The 23657-nt window shown below is 31.3% G+C and overlaps 1 protein-coding gene across 14 annotated transcripts in view; it reads left to right on the top strand.

Moving 5' to 3' along the window:
- LOC145263756 (huntingtin-interacting protein 1-like) overlaps nucleotides 1-23657 on the top strand; it is a 282859-nt gene that overhangs the window by 167733 nt on the left and 91469 nt on the right. For 12 of the 14 annotated variants that reach the window (XM_080121027.1, XM_080121031.1, XM_080120899.1 and 9 more), the window contains 5 exons: nucleotides 2783-2929; nucleotides 5223-5311; nucleotides 13127-13199; nucleotides 14138-14230; nucleotides 22352-22430. In XM_080121027.1, the coding sequence (XP_079977153.1) occupies nucleotides 2783-2929; nucleotides 5223-5311; nucleotides 13127-13199; nucleotides 14138-14230; nucleotides 22352-22430 (481 nt within the window). The remainder of the gene's footprint in view (nucleotides 1-2782; nucleotides 2930-5222; nucleotides 5312-13126; nucleotides 13200-14137; nucleotides 14231-22351; nucleotides 22431-23657) is intronic. The other 2 variants (XM_080120998.1, XM_080120948.1) reach the window with 1 other exon arrangement.

The following is a 23657-nucleotide window of genomic DNA, read 5'->3' as shown; positions in this document are numbered from 1 at the left end:
CTTAGCCGAGCGTTGATCGACATCCGTCGGAAAACGCCGGAACATGGCGAGCGGTACGATACTCTATCAGCCAATCAGGGCGCTTCAAACGAACGCGCACCAGACGAATAATTTTCATTGAAATTACACACATAGCAGTTATTTTATTGTTCAAAGTAAAAATACACAGCCTTTCATTTCAGCTATTTAATTTAGCGATAAAAAAAAAACAAAAAAACCGGGAGTTGTTGGAAACATATTTATGCGAATTTATGTGGAGACAAAAATTTGGATACAACCCTTTTGTCTCCATAATAAATCAAATCGCGGAAGGCTACCCGGTTTGGGAAGGAGCTTCTTCTTTCCACGTCCTCTGAAAACCCTTTGCTCCCTACTTTGCCTCTACAGTCAGTAGAAAATCTTCCAGTCGGAACTAAAGATAAACAGTAATTGTTGTCCCCCCCCTACAAACATTACTGAAAAAAAAAAAAAAAAAACATTGTTGTTACTGTTTAATAACGTTTTGTTAAAAACAAACAAACAAAAAAAAAACATTGAAGTGTTTATTATTATTGCTTACCCCCCCCCCCAAAAAAAAAAAGCTACCAGAAAACAAAATGAACCAAAAAAAAAAAAAATATTCAACAAAATAAATTTATTTTACTTTAAAAAAACTTACGGTAAGTGTTTGTGATTTATTTTATCCAAATTTTTTGTATTAATTTTATCCATTTTGTTGTGTGTGTGTGTAATATCTTTTCCTTGTAATGTTGTTGCTATTCACATACTTTTAGCGTTCTTGCACCGTAGCTCCGAATTCTCGGCTTTCGTCGGCGTTAACGCCGAAAGCGTTCGTCAACGCTCGGCTAAGATCGTGAAATCGGTGGGTAAAATACTGCAGGAGTACCAAAAAAATATTCATACAGGTTGCTATTTCTGAACTTTGGTTTTTTTAAATGTTGTTTCTATTTATGTAAAGTTGATATATGTTTATATACTTATTTGTATAGGATCTATTCCTAAACTAATTAACCGGTCATTCCTAACCTTAAATGCATAAAACCTTGATTTTATTGGGGTTTTTTTCCTTTACCATTGCAAAACTCAATCATGTTCTGCAAAAAAAAAAAGAAAGTTTTTATCTCTCACTCATTATTTTTTTCTTTCTCTCTTTTTTGCCAAATGGGCCCAACAATTTGCTATGGTTGGCAACCTGTGATGCTTTCGGATGAGATCCTTATAGTAGAACAGTCCATAACCAGAGAAAGTGGATATGCACAATGCGGCACTCTACTTTGGCCCTTAGCTGGGTAGTCAGAGAGGCCCTATCTGTTCAATCGATTGGTCACATTTAACCCTACCATATAAAACACACACCAACTTACAACAATTAATATTCCTATTACAATCCTCAATAATAACTATTAATAAATACTTTCCTTAAATATAGGGGAAAATGGTGGTCAAGAATCTGAGGCAGGCTCGAAGGTGCAGTAAACTGAAAGCTAAATGGAGGCAGAATGAGACAGGCTCGAAGGTGCAGTAAACTGCAAGCTAAATGCACCCAACGGGATAGATACTGAGAGAGGTAGCAGGCGACCGAGAAAAGAGGTGGGGGACGGACGACAGGCATAGAAAAAAACAGTTGTAAACAAAAGAGAAAAAATAAAAAGGGAAAAAAGGTAGATAGGGCCAGAATGGTATGTGCGAGGGATACTTCTTTTGGCCAAGAAAGCTGTAAACGCTAATTGACCATGACAGTCAGTGACATACGTGAGTGGAAGGAAGCGTACCAATGAAATTCCAATTTACAAAGCGACCATTGTTGGCTGCTCCCTGGTGGGTAAGTGGCCTCTATTGAAAACACACGTGGCCTTTGTGGAATTGGATCTGGTTGATTTTTATGATCCCTCAAAGTTAATTGAACGAGACCATTCTGGTTTTAATGGCCCGTCAAATTCCATTAGGCACACGCCGGCTGAGATATTCTACTCGATTGCCAACAGAAGAAGAAGAAACAACCCCTTTTTTTGGGCATAGGCCGCCTGGTGAAGATTTGAGTGACAGCGGTTCCGGCATCCTGATTGGCTAAAGGGCCTAATGAGAGAAAAAGACGATATAGCTCCCGCCCCCAGCAGCGAGTTTTGAGCGCAAGACACAGAGACTGACAGACACAGAGAGACATCTGCTCCCCTGGGCTCGAAAGAGCGAAAAAGCCGACCGCCTCATCGATTGACCCTGCCACCTTTGCAGTTAACAAATGGCCAGTCCCTAACTTAATAGTGAAATACGAAACGACGATTGTAACCTTTTATGAATAACAAGGGATTTTGAATTACAAAAAAAAACAAAAACAAATATCGACTTGTCTTTTTTAATTTGTTTGGTATGATTGCAGAAACGCTCGACGAGTCTCTTTCAGGTACTGGCCGCTGACATTCTCATCAAAAAGACCCGAAGACCAACGATCGGGGAGCGTTCCACCACTAGACGACGTGTGGGTGACGTAAGTGTCACAAATCAATTGGTTGATATAGCACAAAACAAAACAACCAAACCAAAGCAAGATCTACAGTTTTAGTCGTAAATAAATAGGTATTAAGAACAATCTTGGAAAAGGCTATATTTTTTTAAAAGTTGAACGCTTTTTGAATATTATTATGGTGTTTCTTGAGCTGCAAATTTTTTTGAGGTTTATGTTCATTAAATTTGAACTTTATCTGCAACTGTTTATTTTCTATTTAATCATATTCTTTTGATCACCAATTCTCTATGATCATTTTTTTTTTTTTTTTTTCTGCAGGATCCTCCCAATTTTTTGATAGCATCGGATTTGAGTAAACATGTGAAACCTGTTGCTGTAGTTCCTGTTGAACCGGAACCAGAAGCAGAAGCGGAGACCCCTGAGGCCGATGGTATTGGCTTTCTAATCGACACGTCCTCACCGGTCGTAAGTATTTCATTTTAACACTCAAAATGTTATCTTTATTCAAAAGTAAGGTATTATTGTCAGATGTTTGAATTAAATCGATTGAAATAAAATTATTGCACACCAATCAGGAAATGATATCGATCCGAATAACATTTAAAGAAACTGAAATTCACGTGATTAAGTTTATTAATGTCTTCCTATTGAATAATTAATATTGGAGATGTTTTTTGACCCAAGTTTAGAAATATGTTGCATGGAGATAGATAAGAAGTAGCCCTCGTATTTCTGGTTGTTTAGAAAATATTTACTCAAAATGAAAGCAATTTGCCTACAGGCAGCAGTAGATAGGCAAAGCAGTTTTGAAACAAAATAGCACACAGAAGCCAATTATATAGTATCTGTTCCAGCTCCAGTTGTTTCAATACTCCATCTCATATTGCTGTCATACAACTGCATACGATAAATTATCATTTTCAGGACAAGTTTATTTTTTATCTATTACATGCAATAAAAAAACTACCATTTTCAGGACAAGTATTTTTGTTTTTTTTAACTACAACATTCAATGTACAAAACATTGTTCTTTTTGGTAGAATTTTTTTTTTTTTTTTTTCAATTGCTACATGCAATGTGTAATACAAAAAGGATAAAATTATTTTTCCATCATATACAATATACGATAACTTGTTCTTGTCAGGATAAGTGTGAATATCGGATTGTGTATTTAATTAAAAAAACTTGTCTATCTGCTCATAGGCATTGCTTGTTTGTCACAAGTTGATATTTTTTTAAAAAAACGAACAAAAGAGTGCGGGCTATTTATTATTCTCCTGTATGGGATTTCTGATTGTGACAAATGTACTGTGCTGTTTTTATATATTCTACTGACAGTGTATTCTATGTACATATTATCTCTACTGATATGGAAGACATGAGTCTCTCTGTTTACTACGTTTGCACTATGAGACTTTTTCTTTATAAAATGATCTTCGTGGGTGCATGAAATAGTCATACTGAAATATTTTTTGATGTCTAATCTTACTGGAATTTAAACACTAGTTTAATTACATAAAATTATGCTGTAAAACTAGGGGAAATTTTCATCCTTTTATTAGAGGCTTAACTGCAAAAGTTTACATGTTTGTTTTTTTTAAGTCCATATGTAAGCCCTATTTTATTTCTGATATGATCTAAATATGTTCTTGAAATAAAGTTCCTTTACTTAAAATATATGAGGTGGTCCCGACCCTCGAAATGTTTGAGGTGGTCCCGACCCTCAGAATGTTTGAGGTGGTCCCGACCCTCGAAATGTTTGAGGTGGTCCCGACCCTCGAAATGTTTGAGGTGGTCGCGACCCTCGAAATGTTTGAGGTGGTCGCGACCCTCGAAATGTTTGAGGTGGTCGCGACCCTCGAAATATTTGAGGTGGTCGCGACCCTCGAAATATTTGAGGTGGTCGCGACCCTCGAAATATTTGAGGTGGTCGCGACCCTCGAAATATTTGAGGTGGTCGCGACCCTCGAAATATTTGAGGTGGTCGCGACCCTCGAAATATTTGAGGTGGTCGCGACCCTCGAAATATTTGAGGTGGTCGCGACCCTCGAAATATTTGAGGTGGTCGCGACCCTCGAAATATTTGAGGTGGTCCCGACCCTCGAAATATTTGAGGTGGTCCCGACCTTTTAAATAATTTAAATGGTTGTTAAAAAACCCATGGTGATTAGCAAAATTTAAGAAAATTTAATTTTAATATCCATTTGATGGGAGGTTATCCTTAAAAAAAGAAAATCTATTTTTTAGTTGTATAACTTCAGTTTTATGAAAATTGTGCAAACTGAATCTTCTAAAAACTAAAATAAGTGAGTTTGTCCCTCAGAAAATAATTTATAGTTTAACTGATTAAATAAAAAATATTTTTGATTATAAAATAGAAAAATACATCAGCTTTTAGGTTTTTGAAAAGTCTACAGCAACCAGAAGATTTCCTGAAGTGTATATCCATAAAGCTGTTGAGTTTATAGTAGAGAATTGTAAATAATAAAAGAAAGTTATGTGAGGATTCTCACAGTAAACGTATTTAAACTTTTGCATTTTTTTAAAATTTGAAACAATTTATATTCCTATAATAACGATGCTCTTTTTTCTTTTTTTTTCCTCTTCTTTTTCTCCTTTCTTTTTACTCGCTTTATTGTCCTTTTCTCTTTTCTCTCTTTTCTTGTTTCCTTTTCCTTTCTTTTTCATCTTTTTTCCTCTCTCTCTCTCTCTCTCTCTCTCTCTCTCTCTCTCTCTCTCTTTCTCTTTTCTTCTTTAGCACGATTCACATGACAAATTTGATGAAACTTTCGGTCAGGAAAGTATGGATACTTTTAACTTTAATGGACAACCTGAAATCGATGAACGGTAAGTTGTTGGTCATTTTGTTTTTTTATTTACATTTCTCACCATTTTGATGAACCGACTACATTTTCACTCTTGAAGGTTTAGTGTCACTTTACAACTATATCATTTTTGAATAATTCCATTTTTAACATATTTACAAAAATATTCATAAACTTTTAGAATCTTGATGCCTTTTAGCTTTTAAATTGTTTTCGACAAACTCATGACCACTTCTTTCGTGTGTATTAATGTAGTCTAATGTATATTCATAAAGAAATTAAACAATTTTATCATATATTAAATAGGAATCTATACTCCTATAAATTTTTGCTTTTTTTTTTTTTTGTGAATTGATATTCATATTAAAAACCGTTTTTTCTATTTATTTAAAAATGAAATACAACTTTGTTATATATGGGTCGTGGAATTGCATTCATCTGCAAAAGATCTTGCTAATTTGCATATTCTATAAAACATTCACTTTAATTAATTCCCTATTAGTTTTTTCGGTTTTCTTATGGGATGATCACCTTAGTTAGTTATATTCATGCAGATATTCTACATGATTTATACTTTCATAATATTTGCATAAAAAGGTTATAGTAAACGCAAAACTCTTTCTATGTATGTGTATATATTTTTGTTTAAAAAATTTGCCTACCAAACTCCTTCATTAGTTTTTGGTCTAGAAATGAAACTTCATATATAGAGTACTTTATATTTGGGTTTTAACCGGGGGAAAATCAGTGCTGAAGTGTGAAAATGAAAAAAATGAAATTTGCCAGGTGAAGGTCGAAGAACGGCATTACGAATATGCATGCATGATGTAATAGCTATTATCACATGTTTTTATTATTAGCTTTGCAGTAAACATGTCTTCATAGTACAGTCATTAACGTCATAGGAAAAAGTAAATCGTAAGCTAAACTTTTGGTTTCAATCCTCAGTAGTGGCGCATGAGTCATTTTTTTTTTTTTTTTTTTTTTTTTTTAACTTTTTAAATCATTACTGTATATTGGGTCCATTATGATATATGAAATATGCATTAATCAAAATATCCTATTTAAGCATATTTTACGACCAGGCAATGCCAGGCGGCCTGCTAGTTAAATAATATTATCATGTATTACATAGAACTTAATGTACGGCACAATCACATTGACACACTGGTTCTCACCAGATCACCAAAGTTAAGTAACATTGAGCCTAGCCAGTACCAGATGGATGACCATTTGGGAAGACTAGACGCTGTATGTACCTTCTGGAAAGGTTGGGCGTGGCGCCAACACTCTCACCCCAATAAAAGAACTCCTTGCTACAAAAGCATCTACAAAAGTTGTGGATGGTCTATGCCTCCTTCAGGGGCTCAAGGCTATGGATGGATGGATAGAACTTAATGCTATCAAGTATTAAATAGAAACTAATTAATGGTATGTATTAAATAAAAAGTTAAAATAACATAAAAACTTATGCAAATACACCAAAAATCAAAGAGTTTCTGATGATGGGAGTAATCATATAATAAAATTGGATTATTATAAAAAAAAGTTATTTACATGATATTGTGATTATAAAGAAATGCAGAAATTTCGGTAAATGTATTGTTCGTAATCTTAAGTTCTATCCATCCATAATACATAATTAAGTTATTTCCCTAGATCTCTACAAAATAAATGAGGCTCCCAGAATCATACAAAACCAAGCACAATATGTAGGGAAAGCGAGATATATATATATATATATATATATATATATACACATACACATATACACCACTGTGTTCCCCAAACTCCTCTACATGGAGCACGGATAGGGGGTATGGAATGTAATATATATATGTAATTGTAATGTAATCCAATGTTTGTAGGCAACTTTTGTCTCGACATACTGAAAAAAGACAAACTGTCTAATGTGGAGACTCTGCTCACCTTTACCCCCCCCTCCTCTGCACATGCCTCTTATCTCCAAAGTCATCTTGATGAACAAAAAGCTCTTTGTTAAGACATGGAAGAAAACATGACTTCGCAGGCAACTGTGGCTGTCAGTGAAGAATCTGATGACGCTGATGATTGCAATGCATTCAGGGGTTTATGTTGACACCAACATCAGCGGCGAATGACCAAGAAAGAATGTAAGTGCAGTAAAACTTTGTGTTGTTTCTTTAACTTTATTAAACTTTATTACTTATGTTTACCGGCAATAACAGCACATTTCATTGTCACCATTCTCTATCAATAACCATTATTGATGATGCCTCCGTTCAGTCTCGAAAGACGACGGATATTCCCTGTAGGGACAGCTGTGCATGTAACTGTGAGGCAAGGGTTGCGCAATAACCAACCACCGTTTTCCTGAATCGGCACTGTTTGAGTCCAGTGGCAAGGAGAAGTCCAGGATGACTGGAAACAATGCCGAGATAAACGGAGAGCACATACAACACCTGAGAGACCCAAATAGTTACTCATTTAGTACTGACCAGGTTCAACATTGCTTAACTTTGATGATTCAGCAGGAACCGGTGTGTCGACGTGATTATGCCATATATAATCATTATATCACAACTATTATCATTGTTGAAATGAACTTAACATGATGGGAAAGTTTAGATGTTACACTTCATTTTAAAGGAAACCCTAAACAAATATCTTTTAGTTTTTGAAATACACGGGTTACAAAATCCAAAACTTTTAACCTGTGTTCTAATGTTTTAAAAGTGCTGTTTACTATCATACGATTGTTGAGGCCTCATACCTAAAAATTTTATATTTTTTAATATTAAAGAGAAGTTTCTGCATTAATTGCACATCATCTGTTCTTTACAATAATTAATACCAAATATTAGAACAAACTTAACAAAATAACTTGCTTAAAAGATTAAAGTCATCAAAATTATTTTTCAATTTTTTGTAAACAAGTTTGTTAATTCTTTTACTCTTGGCAACTCCAGGTAGGTATAGCTAGTTGGTAATAATCAGAATATTTATTTTCTCTGTAAAAAAACTGGAATAACAAAAATTTTTAGAAAAGGAGAGTTGTTATATATATATATATCCATCAAATGTTTAGTATTACTCGTATATGAGTTTTTGTTTTCTTTTTTTTTGCTTGATTTAATCTATCGTATCTTTAAATATTCTCGGATTTCATTTTTGCTTTGAATAAAAATAGAAGAAGCCTGGCAGCTGTTAAAACAAGGAACGGATTATGTTGAAATGAAAAGATTTTAACATATACAACTTATTCTATTGGATCGTATGAGAACAGCTGTAAAACATATGGTAAAGTTTATATATTTCATAAAGAGCAAATGTTCGTATGTCCAGCTAAGACTCGAAAACTACACAAACACCAACAAAGTTAGTATTTTTTTTTTAATCAGCATAACCTCAAATTTTCTCTGACACTAACTAAAGGGAAATAATTCTGATTTCTTTTTTTTCTTTTTTTTTTTTTTGCTTTTAGAGTTAGTTTCTGATGCTGACTTAGTTGTGTGTGTGTGTGTGTGTGCTCGCATGCCCAGAGAGAGAAATAGGTTAGGCAAAGAAGAAATAGAATGTGGGAAAGGGGGAGAAGTTGATAGAAGTTATGTTATACTTTTATCCCGACACTGCTAGGTATCTGTACTAGTTCAGAAAGAATTACAGGTCAAATTTAAAAAAAAAAAAGAAGAAAAAAAGACTAGTAATAATAACTGGTGGGACCTGTGGAAATTCGATGGTACTTTCTACATCAATCTCTATAATTTACTGTTAATAATACTCTTTTTGAGATAAAAAAATGTCAAGTTTAATACTATTAAAAAAAATATGACGCTTCATAGAAATAATTGTTATTGTCAGCAAAATATTCTTTCAATAAAATTTCTATTTCTCTATTTGAAATTGTAGCAAAACAAATTCTTTTTAAAACAATATTCTTTTGCTTTTTACCATAAAAATAATCATCTGCTAAATTTTTTTAATCAGTAAAATGAATTTCACATTTTAAAATTTATTTAAAAGTATACTGTTTTAATCAACAGTATGACAGTTTGATTTTGGAGGAGTTCATTTTAAAATGGTTAATGTTGAAATTGCTTGTGTTAATGACATCAGATTAAACACGAATCACCATCTTTGCTGATCAGATGATCTGTATGTATACAAACATGGAATACTTTAGCTTATTATTTAAATAAGATACGTAAAACTTGTCTATTTCCATATCAAATTTTCTGCATGTTTTTTAATTAATTTGATTTAAGGCATGTGCATCTTGAAATTATTGAAATGGTGGACATTCAAATTTAAGATTCTAACTTTCATTTTATTTGATTCTTTGCTACACCTGAAGCACAACAGGGAAGAAACAATCAGTTTTTCTTTAGTTTACAAACACAAATAGACTAGAATATTTAACTCTTGCTAAAACTGGTTGACACTTATACAGTATAAGGCGCAAGTGAAAATCGCAGTTTCAAATAAATTAACAGGAAAACTCTTTTTATAAACTTATGTATCGGGAGAAAAAATAGGTATCTGCACCAAAGATTGGAAAAAAAATGAGTAGAAGAATTTTAATCTATATAAATAAAACAGTAGATGTGTACATGTGTGTGTATCTGTGTGTAAATATTTAACCGATAAACTCTTAAACTACTGGTCACACAACACTGAAATTAACAGGAAATAGTAATCATGCTCCAAAGATGGCTTACAACGAGTAAAATCTTTGTTTGCATGGATAAATAATGCATACAAAAGTATGTCAGCGAGTTGAAATCCAAAATATTTCAACTTGTTGAACATATTTCTATTACTTTTGCACATGTGCAAATTCATTCATTGCTTGAAGTGGTTTAATTTTAAATCTTTCTTATCTATTTGTTGATAGCTCAAATAGTAGGGAACGTGGCTGGAACACTAAATGTTTTGATCTTTATTCTAGCTGATGACACTCAAGTTATTTTTCTTTTTTAATCTTTTTAAATCAGTACTATATATTAGGTACAATATAATATTCAATAGGGAATTGGCTTTGTAATAATAAATACAAAATCTGAATTAAAATATATTTAAGTGTATTTTACGACCGGGTAAAGCTGGGTATCCCCTGCTAGTTAAAAAATAAAATTTTTTATCGTATTTTGCTGATCCATTATTGATAATAGCAAAGTGGGGTTGGAGATATAAGTCAATTTGTCATTTAACCAAATAATAATAAATGGTGGATTGACTAAATAAAAAAAATTTAAAAAAACTTATTTTTGATTAAAATTCTACTCAAAAAGTTTTGATGAGGTTATTTACTTTTTCATGATAAATGACTATATCAAAGAGTTTTTACTTGGAATGTGATTTTTACCTCTGACCCATACTGTATAAGCACCAAATTGTCTTCTAATTGTCAGTTTAAAGGTCTCAGAATAACTATGGAATTTCCAAGAATCAAGAAAAAATATTTTAGAAATTTTTTTAGTCATTTTAAATCTTTACTACGTGTGTCTATCTGACATTGGCCAAGATGCATTGAATTCATTTTATTTATTTTTTGTTTTTGTTTACGCATAAGGTAGACAACACCTATTATATTTTTCAGTTTAAAATGTATTAAATCTTCATTGCTGGTTTTTATTTTTAGATGTGTTTTTTATGTTACATCTAATATATAAATGGCTATATATCTGTTGGTCTCCATATTTTCAAACTCTATCTCCTCCAAAATTAAAAGTTGCAGATTGGATTTTTTATGGACTATTTTTTTTTTATGGGTCTTTCGCTCGTTAAAATAGTTTTTAAGCCGTCAAAAATGGGTCAAAATTTAAAAAATCGATATACGTTTTATACATTCATCTTAGTTTATTGAAGTATTTAATTTTTAATCAGTTTATACAGGTGTCACTGTTACAGTGGTAATGTCCACAGCTTTGAATACTACAGTTTCGGTTTCAATTCTAGCTGATAGCACCCAAATACTTTGTTTTATTTTTGAAATCACGACTCTATAATTATACGAAATCTGGACAAATTGAAATATATGTAAGAAGCATATTTTACACCCAGGCATATTATATATACTTCATATCATGACTGTTAACTAGCTAACACTAACAGCATTTATAAATGTTGGTTGAGTTATTGCTTTTATAGGTTTATGTAATTTGCTTACACTGCTTCACATTATCAGTCATGGTCTGGATTAAGAAATTTTCTTTTGAATAAATTGTAGCAAGATACATTATTATATTGCCTATAACACTAACAAATAAAAATTGGTTAGTCAGAATCAAAATTTCATTCATCAGCTTAAATGCTATTTGAGTCTGACTTTAAACATCTGATGAGGTAATTTTATATGCTAGATTAAAAGAAAAGACTGATATGTTTGTTCATTTCATGCACATTGAATTTGAAAAACTTATGAGTGGTAACTTGTATTATATGAAGAGATAACTTTGTGCATGAAAAAATAAATAATTAAAAAAAATACTTCCAAGTACTTAATACTTAAAACGTTCTCATTTTGCAGTGACTTTTTACAGTATGCAAAACGTGAATGTGGAGAAAAGTATATTTGGATAGAAAAAGCTATTGAGGTTGTTTCAAAGGTTTTGTTGCCTTATACCATTGAAGCACAGGATCAAGAGATTGTCTGGTGGGCTTTGCTTAAACTAGGTCAAACAAGTGATTGGTTAAAGTTGTTCGAGCAATATACAGATATGCTCAAAGTAGTATTACAAATTACTCAGAATTAGCAGTACATCTAGTGACTGCTTTAATGTTCAAGTAGAACTATGTCAGAGTTTTGCAGAATCTTTTTCTTTTCATTTGTGGCTTAAAAGCATTGTCTCAAGACTTTTGTATAGTTGTCGAGAAGAGATACTGTATACTGATGATTTAGCATTTGTAAAACAATTGAAAAGTTCCCAGAAAGAGGAAAGTTCCTCAGTTTTTGGAAAAGGAAGTCAGGTTCAATTCAACTATTCTTTTGTGGTACTTGCAAGCATTGTGTACACAAGAAGTGCAGTGGAATTATTGCTAATAAGTTGTAGAGAGGATAATCAGTTTATATGCAAGAAGTGTAAGGCATGGAGATGAACGAGAACTTGGATGGCAAAACTATTGAGGTTGTTGAGAAGTTTTTTTACCTTGGTGATACTATTTGGAACACAGGGTGAAGGAAGTTATATTATGATTGCAAGATTTAAGAGCGGGTGGAATAAATTCAGTGAACTTATATCATTACTAACCAGCAGAGTGTTACCACTGTCGACCAATGAAGATGTCTATCAGACATGTGTACGCAATGTGATGATGTATGGAAGTGAAACCTGGCCAGTGAGGGTTAAACATATGTGTTATTTATAGGGCTATAACAAGAGAATATTCTTTTCATTTTTTTGACTCTTGAGTGTGTATGTGTATATATATATATATATATATATATATCTCGGTTAATATCTTGTATGTTTTTAGATAGAGCGATGTGGTTCTCGATTGATTAACTGTGTCTAACTGTGTCAGATATATACTCGAGATTCAAAACAATGATAAGAATATTCACTTGTCACAGCCCTAGTTAATCTCGACAGTATAAAGAGATGTGTACAAAACAGGAGACTTTGATGGCATGGCCGCATTGAAAGACTGGATGAGAGTTCTTGACAGTAGATGCAGAACAGTTGAGGTAGCAAGTTCAGTTCAAAGTGGAAGGCTAAGGAAAAGGCTGGTCAATTTTTAAAAAAACGTTCGATGCATGTCAGGATATAAAATGGACATGAAGTCAGATATGATGATGATGATGAGAGATCAATAAGAAATTAATGTACATTACATTTGTTGTTTTTTATTTTCACAGAGATGTACTTATTGAACGGCTCACAAAAGAAATACAGCTATTACGGGAAGAGCTTGAACAGGTCAAGTTAGAGGTATTAAATTTCTTTCTTTTTAATAATATCCATCTATGAATTGTTTTCTTTGAGATATTCAATTTGAAATATTATTTCCTTGTTGCAAAAGAAAAAAATCTGATAATTAATTCAAACACATTTCAAAAATATTCAAAATTTAATATTCACAAAAAAAATTAAGAATTATATTTTGAGGTTTGGAATCTTTAAAATGAGAATTGATAATTGTTGTTGTGTGTCTGCCCTACAGATAATAAACTCTTTCACTTACTATAAAAAAACAGGGGAATGTGTCTCTTGGTGTTAGCACACAGGTTATGCACAAGTCTTATACTCGTGGCAATTGAACTGACAAAAAACACAGTCTTCATTTGTTGTATTTACTTTTCTGCTCAGTATATTTAGTCTTCACTGAATATCAAGTTTCGTCTTTCTTCCAAACCCCTATCGGATCACAACAATTATTTACCTTATTTGAATAACTTTTCTCATTTTGGTTGTTATTTTTAATAACTTTTCTCATTTTGGTTGTTATTTTTAATAACTTTTCTCATTTTGGTTGTTATTTTTAATAACTTTTCTCATTTTGGTTGTTATTTTTAATAACTTTTCTCATTTTGGTTGTTATTTTTAATAACTTTTCTCATTTTGGTTGTTATTTTTAATAACTTTTCTCATTTTGGTTGTTATTTTTACAATATTTCAACCTATGTAACCTTTGATTTTTCTTTAGCTGTATAAACTTGAATTTATACAAGTTTGGTGCAAAGATCTGCATACTAAAAAAACAATGCATTCACAGAAGGTCAGAGGTTACATATGCCAAAACATTGTGAGAATAACATCTAAGATGAGAAGAGTAGTTCAGATAATACAATATATTTCAAGTGTTTAGTAATTTAAAGTAATTGCTTATGACAGAGTAATGCAATGCTGATAAAATATTGCATTTTCAGGCTCAGCAAAAAGTTCAACTCCTTCAGGAAGAAAGAGACCAACTTAAAAAGATGTTAGCAGAGTTGCAATTAGCAGTTGATAATACTTTAAAGGTATGTTTGTGTTTTTTTGTTTGCTTTTGTTGTTGTTTTTTATAGTTCCTTTTACTCAATATATCGATGTTGATGTGTGATGGTGGCTAAGTAGTTAACAAAACAGACTGAGAACCTTGGCGTGTTATGTTCAAATTCAGTTTGTTTCACAGAAATATTTTCATTAATCCAACACTTGACCATGTGTCCAATTCCTTAAAAAAACGATAAATAAAACAATTGTTATGATGCGTGTATCTCTTAGATTTTCACTAACAGGATTTATTGTTGTTTTCATAGGTGTATGCATGTAATCTGCATATGATGCTACAGTGAAAAATATGTTATGTGATTGCTTGATATATTCTACAGGGTGTCCAAAAAGTCACTGAAAGGTTTTGAACTTAACTATAGCTTCTTTATTTTTTTTATATCTTTCTGTAATTTAAACACAATCTGACTAAGACATTGGGAAATTCTTTAAAATAAAAAATGCAAAATTTAAACCGTTTTTATTTATGAAAAATAATGTCTGTTCCGCAAGCTGGCAGACCTCGAAACATCAAACCCTGCAAGAATTGAAGGAAAGTATAAGGAAAAAAATAAGGGCGTTAAATCACAATCCAGAGATTCTGCAACCTGTCATAAATGTTTTGGAAAGAGTACAAATTTGTGAAGTTGAAAATGGGCAACATTTAAAGACATTATTTTTCATAAAGATTGTTTGAATTTTGCATTTTCTAAGAAAATTTTTAAGTAATGTATTTATTGGTTGCAGAGCACATGCATCCTTAATTTGAGAAATAAACTTCACAAATATTCTTAAAATGTCTGTAGCAGGGCTTTACGTTGTGAGTAAAACAGTTGCATTTGTGAGTGTTTTTTTTTTTTGTTTCTTTTTTAAGTGGCGACTAGATATGCAGTTGTGTTTTTTTGTTTTACCAATCTTCTAAAGTTTATTACTGAATGAAAAATACTTTTTCAATCTTTACTTTTTTTAAAAAATAAAACAAGCAAAGTCTAATTATTTAAACAATAAAAGTTGAATAGAACAATATACTCTATTTTTCTTTAATGTAGGCTGTTTTAAAAAAAAACATATCTGTAGAAATTTGAATGTTCATACCTTCAAGTCTATACATAAAATTCACTTCATATTTAGAATTACACTTAATTAAAAATACAGAAAAATCTTTTATGATGTACATACTCACCATGGAAAAAGATGTCATATTCCAAAAATCAAGTGGGTTTGGCTAGTAACTTTTTTATTTGGCTAGTAAACAAAAATATTTAGTTGTTAATGGTCAACTACAGACAAATATGTCCATAGAACCCTGTGTAGGTAAATTAATACACTCATTTACTTAACATTATATGACTATGCTTATAGTATATGTCTGCCAATTTAATATAATATAGAATTTCAATTCTCTTATGTTGATTCATGGTGGTCTAGGTGTTGAATACCAAATTGCCGAATTAAATATTACTTTGCACCTGTGTTTGAATTCTTCAATCATCAGCAATTATTTCCTCCATTGAAGATTGTGTAAATATGAAACATTAGTATCTGTAGGTAAAAATAAGTATAGCATACATATATCTATTAACACAGATATTTAATGATACTAAAAGTCCATTACATTATTTTGATTCTAGAAAATATCTAAAATTAAAGTGGACTTAAGAAGAAATTGATATTCAGGAAAACTCACATCATTAGTGTCTGTTGACAATGGATCAAATTCAATGCCAATTTGATATTTTTTAACTTTTAAATGGAAGTTTGTGTTCATATTATGTATGCACCAGAAAAATTTTTAAAAATACTTAATAAAAAAAAAAAAAATGAAATTTGAGGAATATTTATTAACATCTAATACACATTGTTAAACTTTCACAAAAATTGCAAATATCCAAATTTTCATGAAGGACTGCGTAAAATCAAAATAAACTAAATATAGCTCACATTTGAACCCTTTATGTCTAGCTGTATTCCAAAATTCATGATGATTAGATAATTAGTTTAAGAGTAAATCCTGTACATACAAGAAATTTATCTAACTTATATATGAGGGCCACATATTAGTGTTAGAATAGTACCACTGTCATTAGGAATACAGAAGCGGGGAAGCTCATTATATATATATATATATATATATATATATATATATATATATATATATATATATATAGTCCTGGTCAAAATCATAAGACCACTTATGAAAGTAAGCGTTTACGCATATTATCGAATTTTTAATCAAACAAATGGTTGAAACCATTGCCAAAAGGGAAAATATGATGGAAAAAAATGAAATCTGCTTCATTCGAAACCTTAACTCTGATCTAATAATTATTTTTTAAAAAACAAACATTTTCACCTGGTCAAAATGATAAGACCACTGATAATTTATCTAACAAAAGGCAATTATAAATTACTAAAAAGGGTGTCAGTATTTAGTATAGCCTCCATTATTACGAATTACTTCAAAAATTCTCTTCTGCATGCTTGCAGCTAAGTTTTTTTTATCAGTTGCGAAGGAATTTTATCCCATGTACTGAAAACTGAATCGGGAAGTTCCTTTATTAAATCATATTGGGTTCCATCCTTGAACACTTTTCTTGCCATCCATCCCCAAAGATTTTCAATGGGATTGAGGTCCGGAGAACATGCTGGATGATCTAACAATTCTATATTATTTGAAGAAAAGTATTCTTGTGCTTGTCGAGAAGTGTGTATCGCAGCGTTGTCTTGCTGGAAAATCTAATTTCTTCCACACAGATGTGGACCTTCTGTCCTGATAGAAGCATTTTCAAGCATTGAAATGTACTTCAATGATGTTTGCCGGCCTTTCACTACTTGCAACTTTAGGGTCCCAGCTGACGAGAAAGCACCCAGATCATTAAAGATCCTCCTCCACTATGCCGAGTTGAAAAAGTCTTTTGGGGCAAATTTTTATCATGCCAATAGTGTTGAAATCCATCTGGACCATCTAGATTAAACTTTTTCTCATTGGAGAAAATTACATTTTCCCACTTCTCTTCATCCCAAGTCTGGTATTTGGCAGCATATTTAAGTCGGTTAGTTTTGTGCTGTTCAAGAAGACGTGGTTTTTGCAGTCGCTTTAAATGATTGAAACCCTTCATTTTCAGATGCCTTCTAATGGTTTTAGGACTACATTCTGCTGCTGTTTGGCTTTTCAATCGACTTGAGCTCATACTGGAGTTTTTTTTTTTCAAACTTTTTCTGATACGGCGATCCAGTGATGGGGTTATTTTTTTTTTTTTTTTTGGTCGACCTGGACTCTTTTTGTGCCCATATTGATCTGGATTTCTTAAAAAAATTTGATGACCGTTTTGCTACGATTCACTTCGTTTGCAATGGATCTATGGGAGAGTCCACTCCTATTAAGCTCAAAGATCCTTCCTCTCTCAAACTCTGACAATGGTTTCCCTTTTGCCATTTATAATTTAGTAAGATGTTTTCTATCCACTAACAAGTTGCTTTTAGTAACTTGTGTCTGCACAATTAATTAACAAGAACACTAAAGTAAAGGTATATAATAATATATTAGGAAGAAAAGTTATATACATATTTACATGTCTTCAGATATACTTCAGTTGGAGATATTCTGGCAGGTGGCGTGTTGCATGTCTTACTGGAGGCAGCATAAGCGTTTTGCCTATTTGACGGTCATTGCCGGACTCTCCCGGTTTTGGTGATTGATACCTTTATATATCTCACTTACCCGCCTATGTTAATCAGTAGGCGTCTCTACAACAGTAACATAGAAAGCTTTTCGTATTCATTTTTTCAAAACTAGCTGATTTTATTAAAGTGGTCTTATCATTTTGACCAGGTGAAAATGTTTGTTTTTTAAAAAATGATTATTAGATCAGGGTTAAGGTTTCGAATAAAGCAGATTTCATTTTTTTCCATCATATTTTCTCTTTTGGCAATGGTTTCAACCATTTGTTTGATTAAAAAATTTGATAACATACATAAACGCTTACTTTCTTAAGTGGTCTTATAATTTTGACCAGGACTATATATATATATATATATATATATATATATATATATCCAGGCAAATTTGATTAAAAATAAGTTTTCTTTATTTCGTTTTTTATTATTAATTTTATGACTTCAAGCGATGTACCAAGTATTGGTGGGGAAGGGATTATTTGGTAGAGAAGGTGTTCAAGATTTGAGGTATGGTGCTTTCAATCTTCACGATTGTTAGCAAGAGATATTTTATCACTGTTAATTTAGAATGCTTAATTGTTTCAGTACTGGGTTTAATCTATTCTTGATTTATTTAGTTTAATTTTTCTTTTCTTTTATTATTGGAATCCTTTGAGACGAATAATTTGTATATTTATTTTGCAGACTGTTATCTTCATCTTCAAAGTTGTTGTTTCACAACGTTTCTACCATTCTTCTGGCCTTCATCAGGTGGTTAACCGCATTAGTTAGTAGGAATGCTCAGTTTCTTAACTGTAGCATCAGTAATTACTGCCTTCCATAGATGTTGTTGTCTCACCACCTGACAAAGGCCAGAGAAATAACCGAAGCGTTGTGAAACAACAATTATGAAGATAAGGATAAGAGTGTGCAAATAAATAAATATAATTTTTCTTTCACGTTTTTTTTTTTTTTTTTTTAGTTGTTGAACATTAGATCCCTGTCATATTTTTTTAGATTGTCTAGAATTTTATTATAGAAACGAAATTAAAAAGAAAATCTTTTCTATCAGAAATTATAAATGATGTTTGTGAATTTCATTTATTTTGACATAATTTTTAATTTACAATAATCCATATCATGTATATATAGTTCTGTTGCTCTATCATTTAAAAAAGAAACGGAAAATAACAAATGTGCTTATATATATATATATATATATATATATATATATATATATATATATATATATATATATATATATATATATATATATATATACATACATACAAATGTTAAAAATAAAGATCAGATTCGTCATACACATGCATATGTTAATAATTGGTTAGTAATAATAAGCAGCTGTTGTAAAACTAGGACACTCCTGTATTTTGAAAAGACAAAAAATGTATTTTTGAATATATAATCTATTTTGTGCACATTATAATATAAAATTAAAAATAATTTACACAAAATCATTTATAAAAAATATAATTTACACAAAATCATTTATAAACAATATAATTTACACAGAATCATTTATAAACAATATAATTTACACAGAATCATTTATAAAAGTATAATTTACACAAAATCATTTATAAAAGTATAATTTACACAAAATCATTTATAAAAGTATAATTTACACAAAATCATTTATAAAAGTATAATTTACACAAAATCATTTATAAAAGTATAATTTACACAAAATCATTTATAAAAGTATAATTTACACAAAATCATTTATAAAAGTATAATTTACACAAAATCGTTTATAAAAGTATAATTTACACAAAATCGTTTATAAAAGTATAATTTACACAAAATCGTTTATAAAAGTATAATTTACACAAAATCGTTTATAAAAGTATAATTTACACAAAATCGTTTATAAAAGTATAATTTACACAAAATCGTTTATAAAAGTATAATTTACACAAAATCGTTTATAAAAGTATAATTTACACAAAATCGTTTATAAAAGTATAATTTACACAAAATCGTTTATAAAAGTATAATTTACACAAAATCATTTATAAAAGTATAATTTACACAAAATCATTTATAAAAGTATAATTTACACAAAATCATTTATAAAAGTATAATTTACACAAAATCATTTATAAAAGTATAATTTACACCAAATAAATTCATCATCATAATCATCATCATGACAGGCTCCTTGCCCGGACCAATGTGACTCTTCCTCTCCAGAGTTTCCTGTCTTCCATCAGTTGCCTCAGATCTTCAGGTTCACAGTTGGCATCGTGTGCTATTTGTTGGATGTACGTGGATCTAGGTCGTCCTCTGCTTGCGCGTCCGTGTCATGGAGTCTATAGTAATACATCATTCACCAATTCATGCTTGCTCCTCAGACAATGACCGGCAAATCGTAGGCGTCTTTCTCTGATGGTATTAGATATGGCAGGTAGATTGCCATAAAGTTGCTGCTTCGTGGGATGATTTTGCCAAGATATATTTAATATTGTTCTTAGCATACGGGTGTATGTGCCATCTAGTTTTCTTTCCAATCTTTTGGTGAGTGTCCAGGTTGTAGCACCGTAAACAAGGACAGACTCTACCACTGCCCTGAAGAACTGCCTTTTCAGTTTGTCAGCCAATCTCGAAGTCCACACTGAATGTAGCCCATCCAATGCGGTCCATGCTTTTGAGATGCGAATTCCGATATCTCTCTCTGTGGAAACTATGTTGCTGCCCAGATACGTAAACTCAGCGACTTCTTTCAGTGTTGATCCAACCAAAGCCCTGATCTCTCCCTTCGCATTGAAAGTCATAAACTTTCTCTTATTCGCATTTATGTGGAGACCAATGTCATTTGCAGACTTTTCTAACTTACTTAACAGTGTTTGTGCATCAGCAGTGTTGTTCGCGAACAAAGCAATATCGTCTGCGTAATCTGCATCAGTTATGTGTGCTGATTGATGACGTCTGTTTCTGGATTCATTTAGGGTGAAGCCTAGCATGTTGTGTATATCAACAGAGGTGCGAAGTACAAAGTCAAGACAGACAATAAAAAGAAAAGGGGCAAGAGTATCTCTTTGTAGAACCCCAGTGCGGATGTCGAAAAATATCATATAGCATCATGATAGCATTAATGACTTCATTTGGAATGCCATATGCTTTTAATATGCTGGCCATTTTTCCTCTATGTACAGAGTCGAATGCTTTGGAGAAATCTACAAAGATCATGACTGCGTCAATGTTTTTTGCTTTGACTCCTTCAATCAGTCTCCTAACAGTAAGTATTTGACTAGTAGTAGAGCGATTCTTTCTAAATCAGTTTTGTTTTTTCTTGAGCACTTCTTCGATCTTTGGTTGGATACGGTTGAGAAGCATGGTATTGTAGATTTTTGCTGCAATTGGAGTGAGTGTTATTCCTCTGTAGTTGCTTGGTATGCTTAGCTAACCACCAAATAAATTATAAAAGTATAATTTGCACCAAATAAATTATAAAAGTATAATTTGCACCAAATAAATTATAAAAGTATAATTTGCACCAAATAAATTATAAAAGTATAATTTGCACCAAATAAATTATAAAAGTATAATTTGCACCAAATAAATTATAAAAGTATAATTTGCACCAAATAAATTATAAAAGTATAATTTGCACCAAATAAATTATAAAAGTATAATTTGCACCAAATAAATTATAAAAATATAATTTGCACCAAATAAATTATAAAAATATAATTTACACCAAATAAATTATAAAAATATAATTTACACCAAATAAATTATAAAAACATAATTTACACCAAATAAATTATAAAAATATAATTTACACCAAATAAATTATAAAAATATAATTTACACCAAATAAATTATAAAAATATAATTTACGCTAAATAAATTATAAAAATATAATTTACGCGAGATAATTTATAAAAATATAATTTACGCGAGATAATTTATGAAAATATAATTTACACGAGATAATTTATAAAAATATAATTTACGCGAGATAATTTATAAAAATATAATTTACACGAGATAATTTATAAAAAATATAATTTACGCGAGATAATTTATAAAAAATATAATTTACAAAAATGTAATTTACACAAAATAATCTACAAAAATGTAATTTACACAAAATAATCTACAAAAATGTAATTTACACAAAATAATCTACAAAAATGTAATTTACACAAAATAATCTACAAAAATGTAATTTACACAAAATCTACAAAAAAGTAATTTACACAAAATAATCTACAAAAAAATTTATTTACAAAAATTTATTGAATTTAAATATAATTTACAAAAGAAAAATGTATAATCTATTTACTTCATATAAAAAGACATGGCATGTCAGAAAGTTTCAATCTAAACAAGGAGTTTGAGAATTTCTTTAAAATAATTTTACAAATAAAATTGTTTTAATTTGTTGTGCGGTTTAATGTTTTTTGTTTTGTTTCACTTATTTTCAGGAAAATGAGCTTCTGAAGCAAGAAGTTGACGAAGCCAAACTATATGCAGCAAATACGGGAAAGTCGACAGACTCAGACAGTAAGTTTTATTTTTGTTGATTTAATGTTATATATAATTCGTATTTGACTATTTAACTGAATGCATATCACAATTAGGCATTTCCTCTCTGTTTAGCTATCTGTGTGATTGCTTGTTTCTTTTGGTTAGTAATAGACTCCGAAACTACTCATCAGAATGGTAGGTTTGCTATTGGATCTTAGTATGGTCCATATTATACTTTTAATATTACTACTAATTATATGAAAAAAAAAAAAAAAAAGGATTACTGCTACAGTGCTACTCTGTATAAATAATACTAAACTTATTACTACTACTACTACTACTAATAATAATAATAAACAAAAAACAAGAGAACATGTAGTCATAGGAAAAATCAAAAAATATACTGAATTTACCATGAAGCATCATTGGTATGCTGAATATATATCAAGCTGGTAAATATAATACATCTATAGTAATAGTAATAAGAATATTGTAATAAAAGAAGTTATGAAAAAACTGGTATTATTACTATTAATATTGTGTGTAAGTACTACTAAAATAATATTACTTCTACTAGTAATAAAACCAATATATGTATATATGATTGCAACGTCTTGTCAGACGAGTGCCACTCCCTCAGACACTTAAAGGCCATGAGCCCAAAATGACTTCCATCACCGCAGGACCATTTTTATAGGCAAATGCCTGAGGGAGTATCTATACACAGATGTTACAGAGTCCTAGCTTTGTACGACAGCTAAGTCTCTCTCTCAGTTCAAAATGTTGAGATCAAGCAAGAGCAAGATAGCCAGCAACAAGTTAAACTGCAGACCAACTTAATGTGGGTACTGGTCTCCCGCTTTATGGTTTTTTAAATCAGAGGTTTGCTTCTCCTAGAAAGGTTGCCTTCACCACGGCTTATGGGAGCCCTCTCCACCCCAGCACATGCATACATACACACAAACATACATGGTGCTAGTTGGCTGTTGACCCCAAAAAAGGGTTCATTCGCCCTTTGAAAAGTCTTGTTTTTAATCCTTCAGGGAGACTAGCCACCCTCCTCACCAAACAAGTCTGGTGGGGGAACCAGTTTAGTCGCCGGTGACCTGACCATGAGGCAGGTAGTACATATATATATACACACACACACTAGCATTTCAGCCCGGCATTGCCCGGGTGTTTGGAGGTGTATGAGCAAAAAAAAAAAAGTGGTAGTAGGAAGGCAGGCTCGAACCCATACCGCAGAGGAGGAAAAGAACGGGA

Source organism: Euprymna scolopes, chromosome 1 (genome assembly GCF_053919585.1).
Source record: "Euprymna scolopes isolate OS-2025 chromosome 1, ASM5391958v1, whole genome shotgun sequence".
NCBI lineage: Eukaryota > Metazoa > Mollusca > Cephalopoda > Sepiida > Sepiolidae > Euprymna > Euprymna scolopes.
Note: the sequence above shows the minus strand (reverse complement) of the source record. Positions and strands in the feature narration are given on the sequence as shown.